Source organism: Episyrphus balteatus, chromosome 2, assembly GCF_945859705.1.
Source record: "Episyrphus balteatus chromosome 2, idEpiBalt1.1, whole genome shotgun sequence".
NCBI lineage: Eukaryota > Metazoa > Arthropoda > Insecta > Diptera > Syrphidae > Episyrphus > Episyrphus balteatus.
Window position 1 is genome coordinate 97,031,850 of NC_079135.1, and position 7,806 is coordinate 97,039,655.

General features: G+C 41.8%; 1 protein-coding gene across 4 annotated transcripts; it reads right to left on the reverse strand.

Annotated features, from left to right (window-relative positions):
• Nucleotides 1-349: 349 nt before the first annotated feature.
• On the reverse strand, nucleotides 350-6,263 carry LOC129911332 (mucin-2). 4 transcript variants are annotated; one of them, XM_055989091.1, is made up of 3 exons: nucleotides 6,145-6,263; nucleotides 2,977-5,809; nucleotides 350-2,328 (listed from the first exon to the last, which is right to left on the reverse strand). In XM_055989091.1, the coding sequence occupies exons 1-3, from the start codon at nucleotides 6,187-6,189 to the stop codon at nucleotides 518-520; spliced, it is 4,689 nt and encodes a 1,562-aa protein (XP_055845066.1). In that variant the 5' UTR covers nucleotides 6,190-6,263; the 3' UTR covers nucleotides 350-517. The 4 variants fall into 4 exon arrangements, with proteins under 4 accessions (XP_055845066.1, XP_055845064.1, XP_055845065.1 ...); XM_055989089.1 differs by having other exon boundaries at nucleotides 350-2,652; nucleotides 2,761-5,809; XM_055989090.1 differs by having other exon boundaries at nucleotides 350-2,544; nucleotides 2,653-5,809.
• Nucleotides 6,264-7,806: the final 1,543 nt, after the last annotated feature.

A 7,806-nucleotide genomic window follows, 5' to 3' on the forward strand; every position in this document is an offset into this window, starting at 1 on the left:
ATGTGTTCGAAAATGTTAAGAAATGTTCGGGAAATTTTCGGAACATGTTCGAGACATTGTGCATGTGCATCCTAAATATAAATCAATTGCAAGAAAAACAAAAACGAAGGAAGAGATACCAAATTGTATCTAAAAGAAAGCGATTCTCTTGAAACCTTTAAAAAATTGAAAATATGATTCATAGTCCTTTTGATATTATCAATTCATTTCTTACATATTTCTTGTTATTGTTTATTAAAAAAAATAAGTTTTTTTTAAGTCGCTTACTACTACGATTGAAGACACTCAAATCTTTGTCATCAATACAGAAAAAATAGTGCAAGACTATTATAAATATAAAAACTGTGCCTTATTTGCTGAATTGTATTTATTTAAATAAATATAATATAAATGTTCTATAATATCAATTATTACAAATTTAAATGAACATTTCGTTTTGATCTACATTGACCTAAAAGTTTTGTTGATAAACAACTTTGAAGATTAATCTAACATCTCAGAAGAAAAAACACCAAATTTAGTGCCTATGATGATTGTGATGATGACTATGACGTCTGCTAGAAGAGTTATCTTCATCTATTTCTTCATCACTTTGACTACTATTCTTTTTCTTAGATTTCTTTTCTTTCTTCTCCTTGTTGTCGGAAGAATTATCTTCATTGCTGTTATTCTTCTTCTTGGACTTGTCCTTTTTCTTTTCACCTGAATTGTTGTCTTCTTCACTCTGGCTACTGTTCTTCTTATTCTTCTTCTCCTCCTTCTTCTTTTCCTTTGACTTATTCTTCTTTTCGTTGCTATTTGCCTTGGAATCATCATCGTCGTCATCATCATCATCATCATCGTCTTCTTCACTCTTGTTCTTCTTTTTAGATTTCTCTTTCTTATCGGAAGGTTTTTCGGTTGATTTATTTTTGGATGATTTATTCTCCTCCTCATCTGAATCAGGTTTGGGAATGATTGGAAGAGGTTTGCCCGTTATCAGTCCAGGAAAATGACTCCAAATTAGACCTTCTTCAGAATTATCTTCGGTTGTTTCTGGACTGCCTAGAGATGGTGATGATGGAACAGCTGAGGAATCATCTGGATGCAAAGGAAGATTTTCAGGTTGTGGCACTTTTCCTTCATCGGAGTTAATGGATGCAGAGTCATCTTGAAGATTTATACTATCAGGTTCATTCTTACAACCAGCTGGTTTGAAAGGCCACCACCAGGGTCCTGAAGGGCATGGCTTGCTTGTAGATGTAGATCCCTCGGGAGCTGCGGGTCCACCAGTGACTGATGAACCTGTAGAGGAATCGATTGGAGAGCTGGTTGGATCTACTGGTACAGCAGTTGCTTCGGGAGCTACAGTTTCACCTGTGATTGGTGCACCAGGTTGAGCTGATGCTGGGCCTGTTGAGGATTCGACTGGACCACTTGTTGGATCTACTGGTACAGCAGTTGCTTCGGGAGCTACAGTTTCACCTGTGATTGGTGCACCTGGTTGAGCTGGAGCTGTGCCTGTTGAGGATTCGACTGGACCACTTGTTGGATCTACTGTTACAACAGTTGCTTCGGGAGCTACAGTTTCACCTATGATTGGTGCACCAGGTTGAGCTGATGCTGGGCCTGTTGAGGATTCGACTGGACCACTTGTTGGATCTACTGGTACAGCGGTTGCTTCGGGAGCTACAGTTTCACCTGTGATTGGTGCACCAGGTTGAGCTGATGCTGGGCCTGTTGAGGATTCGACTGGACCACTTGTTGGATCTACTGGTACAGCGGTTGCTTCGGGAGCTACAGTTTCACCTGTGATTGGTGCACCAGGTTGAGCTGATGCTGGGCCTGTTGAGGATTCGACTGGACCACTTGTTGGATCTACTGGTACAGCGGTTGCTTCGGGAGCTACAGTTTCACCTATGATTGGTGCACCAGGTTGAGCTGATGCTGGGCCTGTTGAGGATTCGACTGGACCACTTGTTGGATCTACTGGTACAACAGTTGCTTCGGGAGCTACAGTTTCACCTGTGATTGGTGCACCAGGTTGAGCTGATGCTGGGCCTGTTGAGGATTCGACTGGACCACTTGTTGGATCTACTGGTACAACAGTTGCTTCGGGAGCTACAGTTTCACCTGTGATTGGTGCACCAGGTTGAGCTGATGCTGGGCCTGTTGAGGATTCGACTGGACCACTAGTTGGATCTACTGGTACAACAGTTGCTTCGGGAGCTACAGTTTCACCTATGATTGGTGCACCAGGTTGAGCTGATGCTGGGCCTGTTGAGGATTCGACTGGACCACTTGTTGGATCTACTGGTACAACAGTTGCTTCGGGAGCTACAGTTTCACCTGTGATTGGTGCACCAGGTTGAGCTGATGCTGGGCCTGTTGAGGATTCGACTGGACCACTTGTTGGATCTACTGGTACAGCGGTTGCTTCGGGAGCTACAGTTTCACCTGTGATTGGTGCACCTGGTTGAGCAGGAGCTGCGCCTGTTGAGGATTCGACTGGAGCACTAGTTGGATTTACTGGTACAACAGTTGCTTCGGGAGCTACAGTTTCACCTGTGATTGGTGCACCAGGTTGAGCTGATGCTGGGCCTGTTGAGGATTCGACTGGACCACTTGTTGGATCTACTGGTACAGCGGTTGCTTCGGGAGCTACAGTTTCACCTGTGATTGGTGCACCTGGTTGAGCTGGGGCTGTGCCTGTTGAGGATTCGACTGGACCACTTGTTGGATCAACTGGTACTGCAGTTACTTCAGGAGCTCCGGTTTCACCTGTGATTGGTGCACCAGGTTGAGCTGATGCTGGGCCTGTTGAGGATTCGACTTGACCACTTGTTGGATCTACTGTTACAGCAGTTGCTTCGGGAGCTACAGTTTCACCAGTGATTGGTGCACCTGGTTGAGCTGGGGCTGGGCCGGTTGAGGATTCGACTGGAGCACTCGTTGGATCTACTGGAACAGCGGTTGCTTCGGGAGCTACAGTTTCACCTGTGATTGGTGCACCTGGTTGAGCTGGAGCTGTGGCTGTTGAGGATTCGACTGGACCACTTGTTGGATCAACTGGTACTGCAGTTACTTCAGGAGCTACCGATTCCCCGGTTATTGGTGCTTCAGGTTCAGATGAAGGCTCGCTTGGAACACTGGTTGGATCTACCGGTGCGATTTTTGGTTGTTCTTCAACAGGCGAAGTTTCAGCGGGGATTGCTGTTGTTTCAGGAGCTGCTGATTCACCGGTTATTGGTGCTTCAGGTTCAGATGAAGGCTCACTTGGAACACTGGTGGGATCTACCGGTGCGATTGTTGGTTGTTCTTCAACAGGCGAAGTTTCAGCGGGGATTGCTGTTGTTTCAGGAGCTGCTGATTCACCGGTTATTGGTGCTTCAGGTTCAGATGAAGGCTCGCTTGGAACACTGGTAGGATCTACCGGTGCGATTGTTGGTTGTTCTTCAACAGGCGAAGTTTCAGCGGGTATTGCTGTTGTTTCAGGAGCTGCTGATTCACCGGTTATAGGTGCTTCAGGTTCAGATGAAGGCTCGCTTGGAACACTGGTAGGATCTACCGGTGCGATTGTTGGTTGTTCTTCAACTGGCGAAGTTTCAGCGGGGATAACGGTTGTTTCAGGAGCTGCTGATTCACCGGTTATTGCTGCTTCAGGTTCAGATGAAGGCTCACTTGGAACACTGGTAGGATCTACCGGTGCGATTGTTGGTTGTTCTTCAACAGGCGAAGTTTCAGCGGGGATTGCTGTTGTTTCAGGAGCTGCTGATTCACTTGTTATTGGTGCTTCAGGTTCAGATGAAGGCTCGCTTGGAACACTGGTAGGATCTACTGGTGGGATTGTTGGTTGTTCTTCAACTGGCGAAGTTTCAGCGGGGATAACGGTTGTTTCAGGAGCTGCTGATTCACCGGTTATTGGTGCTTCAGGTTCAGATGAAGGCTCACTTGGAACACTGGTAGGATCTACCGGTGCGATTGTTGGTTGTTCTTCAACAGGCGAAGTTTCAGCGGGGATTGCTGTTGTTTCAGGAGCTGCTGATTCACCGGTTATTGGTGCTTCGGGTTCAGATGAAGGCTCGCTTGGAACACTGGTAGGATCTACCGGTGCGATTGTTGGTTGTTCTTCAACTGGCGAAGTTTCAGCGGGGATAACTGTTGTTTCAGGAGCTGCTGATTCACCGGTTATTGGTGCTTCAGGTTCAGATGAAGGGTCACTTGGAACACTGGTGGGATCTACCGGTGCGATTGTTGGTTGTTCTTCAACAGGCGAAGTTTCAGCGGGGATTGCTGTTGTTTCAGGAGCTGCTGATTCACCGGTTATTGGTGCTTCAGGGTCAGATGAAGGCTCGCTTGGAGCACTGGTAGGATCTACCGGTGCGATTGTTGGTTGTTCTTCAACAGGCGAAGTTTCAGCGGGGATTGCTGTTGTTTCAGGAGCTGCTGATTCACCGGTTATAGGTGCTTCAGGTTCAGATGAAGGCTCGCTTGGAACACTGGTAGGATCTACCGGTGCGATTGTTGGTTGTTCTTCAACAGGCGAAGTTTCAGCGGGGATTGCTGTTGTTTCAGGAGCTGCTGATTCACCGGTTATTGGTGCTTCGGGTTCAGATGAAGGCTCGCTTGGAACACTGGTAGGATCTACCGGTGCGATTGTTGGTTGTTCTTCAACAGGCGAAGTTTCAGCGGGTATTGCTGTTGTTTCAGGAGCTGCTGATTCACCGGTTATTGGTGCTTCGGGTTCAGATGAAGGCTCGCTTGGAACACTGGTAGGATCTACCGGTGCGATTGTTGGTTGTTCTTCAACAGGCGAAGTTTCAGCGGGGATTGCTGTTGTTTCAGGAGCTGCTGATTCACCGGTTATAGGTGCTTCAGGTTCAGATGAAGGCTCGCTTGGAACACTGGTAGGATCTACCGGTGCTATTGTTGGTTGTTCTTCAACAGGCGGAGTTTCAGCGGGGATTGCTGTTGTTTCAGGAGCTGCTGATTCACTTGTTATTGGTGCTTCAGGTTCAGATGAAGGCTCGCTCGGAACACTGGTTGGGTCTACCGGTTCGATTGTGGGTTGTTCTTCAACAGGCGATGTTTCAACTGGGATAACTGTTGTTTCAGGAGCTGCTGATTCAGCAGTTATTGGTTCATCTGATGGAGAAACTGAAGTATCAGTTGAGTTATTTGGTTCATTTACAATGGAAGAAGTGTCGATGGATTCAGTAGTTATTTCAGGAATAATTGTTTCAGTAGTGTTTGGTTCATCTACAATAGTAGAATTGTCAACAGGTGCTACGGAACTGATTGGGACACTCGTTGTTTCAACAATAACAGTTGATGATTCCACGGGTGCAGCAGTTGTTTCAGAAACCACTGATTCAGTTGTTGGCTGTTCACTTGGCTCAACTGGAACTGAGGTTTCAGTAGAGTTATTTGGAACATCAGTTGAATCAGAAGGTTGAGGAGTTGTTGTTTCTGGTACTACTGAAGTTTCAACAGCAGGAGCATCTGTTGATGAAACTGGCCCATCAGTTACTGGGCTATCAGTAGGAACTGCAGGTGTAGTTGTTTCGATTGGGCCATCAGTTGTTTCTACTGGTAGTGTTGTGTCCACTTGTTCAGCTGTTGAAGGAGCACCTCCAATTGGTGAACAAATTTGCTGACCATCATTTGTACACCTAAAGTTGGGTGGGCAAGATGTGGAAGGCCCTACATTTGCATATGAATTTCCATCCTCTGCAGTAGTACAGTTTTTATAACTAAGTGGTCCCACACAAACAGTATCTTTTCCCTTGCAATTAAGAGTAGCTGGTACTGCTAAAACGTACGAAGCAGACTGCAAATAAACAAAATTACAATTTAATTTTATACATTTACATATTTTTTAAAATTAACTATCACGTTTAATATTTAAACATTTTTTCAAGACTCTATTAAAAACTTTTTATTGAATCATGGAACTTAAGAAAATCACTTTATTTTCACTTAAACCAGCTTGAAATGTATTTTCTCCAAAATCCCTGATTCCCTTTATCCAAATTAGAATCAATCCGATTAGCTTATAAAAATATCAATTGATATTTTTTTTACACAATTTTGATGCACAAAAACCAAAAATATGATTCAAGGATATAATTTTGAAACCAAACACAATTATGATTAAATATTTACCGCTATTATAAGATATATTCCGAAGAACTTTTTCGTTTCCATCATTTTCGAAGTAAAGTTTCGTTACTGACTTTACAACTGATATGATAGCGGCTTTTATGCAAAAAAAATTCTCAAGATATTATCTATTTTATCAATCCTATACAGCATCTCTAGTCTTATGTAAATAAATTCTTATCTCAAACATCGTATGGTTTTGTGATAAGGACCACAATTTATTACCTTGCAGATTAATTAATTTGCAGTATTTTTCTGTAAGATACAAAATACAAGTCTAATAGTCAAGTAGATATTATTTTGTTGTTATCGCATTGTTTCTAAATCTGGTAGGTAGCCTTCAGATTTTTGTTTTTAATTGTTTTCGGAAGAAATGAGTCAGTGTTTAGGTTGTTATTTTTGTGAAATAAAATATAATAAAATTTTTTATTACAACGGATGTTCCTAGGAATTATCTTATCAATTTGGCAGACAACTTGTCGTGTGAATTGAAGATATTTTGAGTGAGGCTTATGATAGACAGATATTGTTATATTGACAAAAGACTTTATTTGCATAGATGATTGACAGTTTGTACGATTTAACAACTTGTTTTTCAATATAGCATGCAGCTTAACTATGAGACTTCCCAAACCTAGAAAAGAACCTTAGCTAAGTATTCACGATTGGAAGATCTTCCAATATTGGCCGATTTTTCCCAACAAATTTTTACCAATTTTCTCTCTACCATGTAAACATTCAATTTTATTAGTCAAAAGTGACAAAAAAAAATTGGAAACCAATCTTTTTGTACTTTTTTCTAAAGTTTTAAGTGTAATTCTTAATAATTTTTTTTTTCAAGCTCAACGAAGAGCAATAGACCCTCCTCTCATATGTTTTTTTTTTTCTTGTATCAAGAAAAATGTCTGCCAATGAGTCTAACAATTTTTTGCCCTCTAAAGTCTTCCAACCATGTTAATAGAAAATTTAGATGGCAAAAAATTGGCAGCAGTTGTTAGCTGAAATTCTCCCAGTGATTTGTCTCATTTTTGGATAAAACTAACCGTATAAACAGACAATTTTCACTTGGTAGACAATTGGTTGCTATTAGGAGACTTTTCACACTTCGGCCAATATTGGAAGATCTTCTTATCGTTTATACTTAGCTTTTCAGCAAATTCTTAGACTTTTAGTGAATTGATAAAGTTCAATGCCTAATCGACAATGTGTTTTTTTTTTGTATGCATGTTGGCAGTGATGCTCAACAAGTGATGTTGAACAAAAATAACTTAGGTGTGTTTTCACCATGTTTATAGGCTATATCTTTTCCAATCTCCATCGCTGCTACTTCGTCGTTTTCAATCATGAACTCAAAAATGGAGATACGAAAAAACCAAGACGTAGGCCATTTGTTATCAGTAAAAAACGAACTATTTAAATTTCTGTTAATTTTAAATTTGAATGTAAAAAAAAAAGTGTAAAAAACTACAGATTTAATAAAAAAAATTATATGCAACAGAAATCCCCTGGGTTTTTTACATTTCTTACAAATACTTGATTTTTGTATGTACAATATTTTTTAAACGTTTTGAGCTGAAAATATTCTCGAACATGTTGGCAACCCTATTAGTAGTAGGTAGAAGAATTCAAATAGCACTTCCGAGACCTTCGTTAACGAAGCTATAA

What these genes read in the sequence shown, in the direction of transcription:
- LOC129911332 (XM_055989087.1), bottom strand. Translation starts at nt 6,189, where the DNA reads ATGATGGAAACGAAAAAGTTCTTCGGAATATATCTTATAATAGCG. An exon ending in GAATATATCTTATAATAGCG is followed by an intron (nt 5,810 to 6,144) that starts GTAAATATTTAA and finishes GTTTATTTGCAG; the next exon opens with TCTGCTTCGTACGTTTTAGC.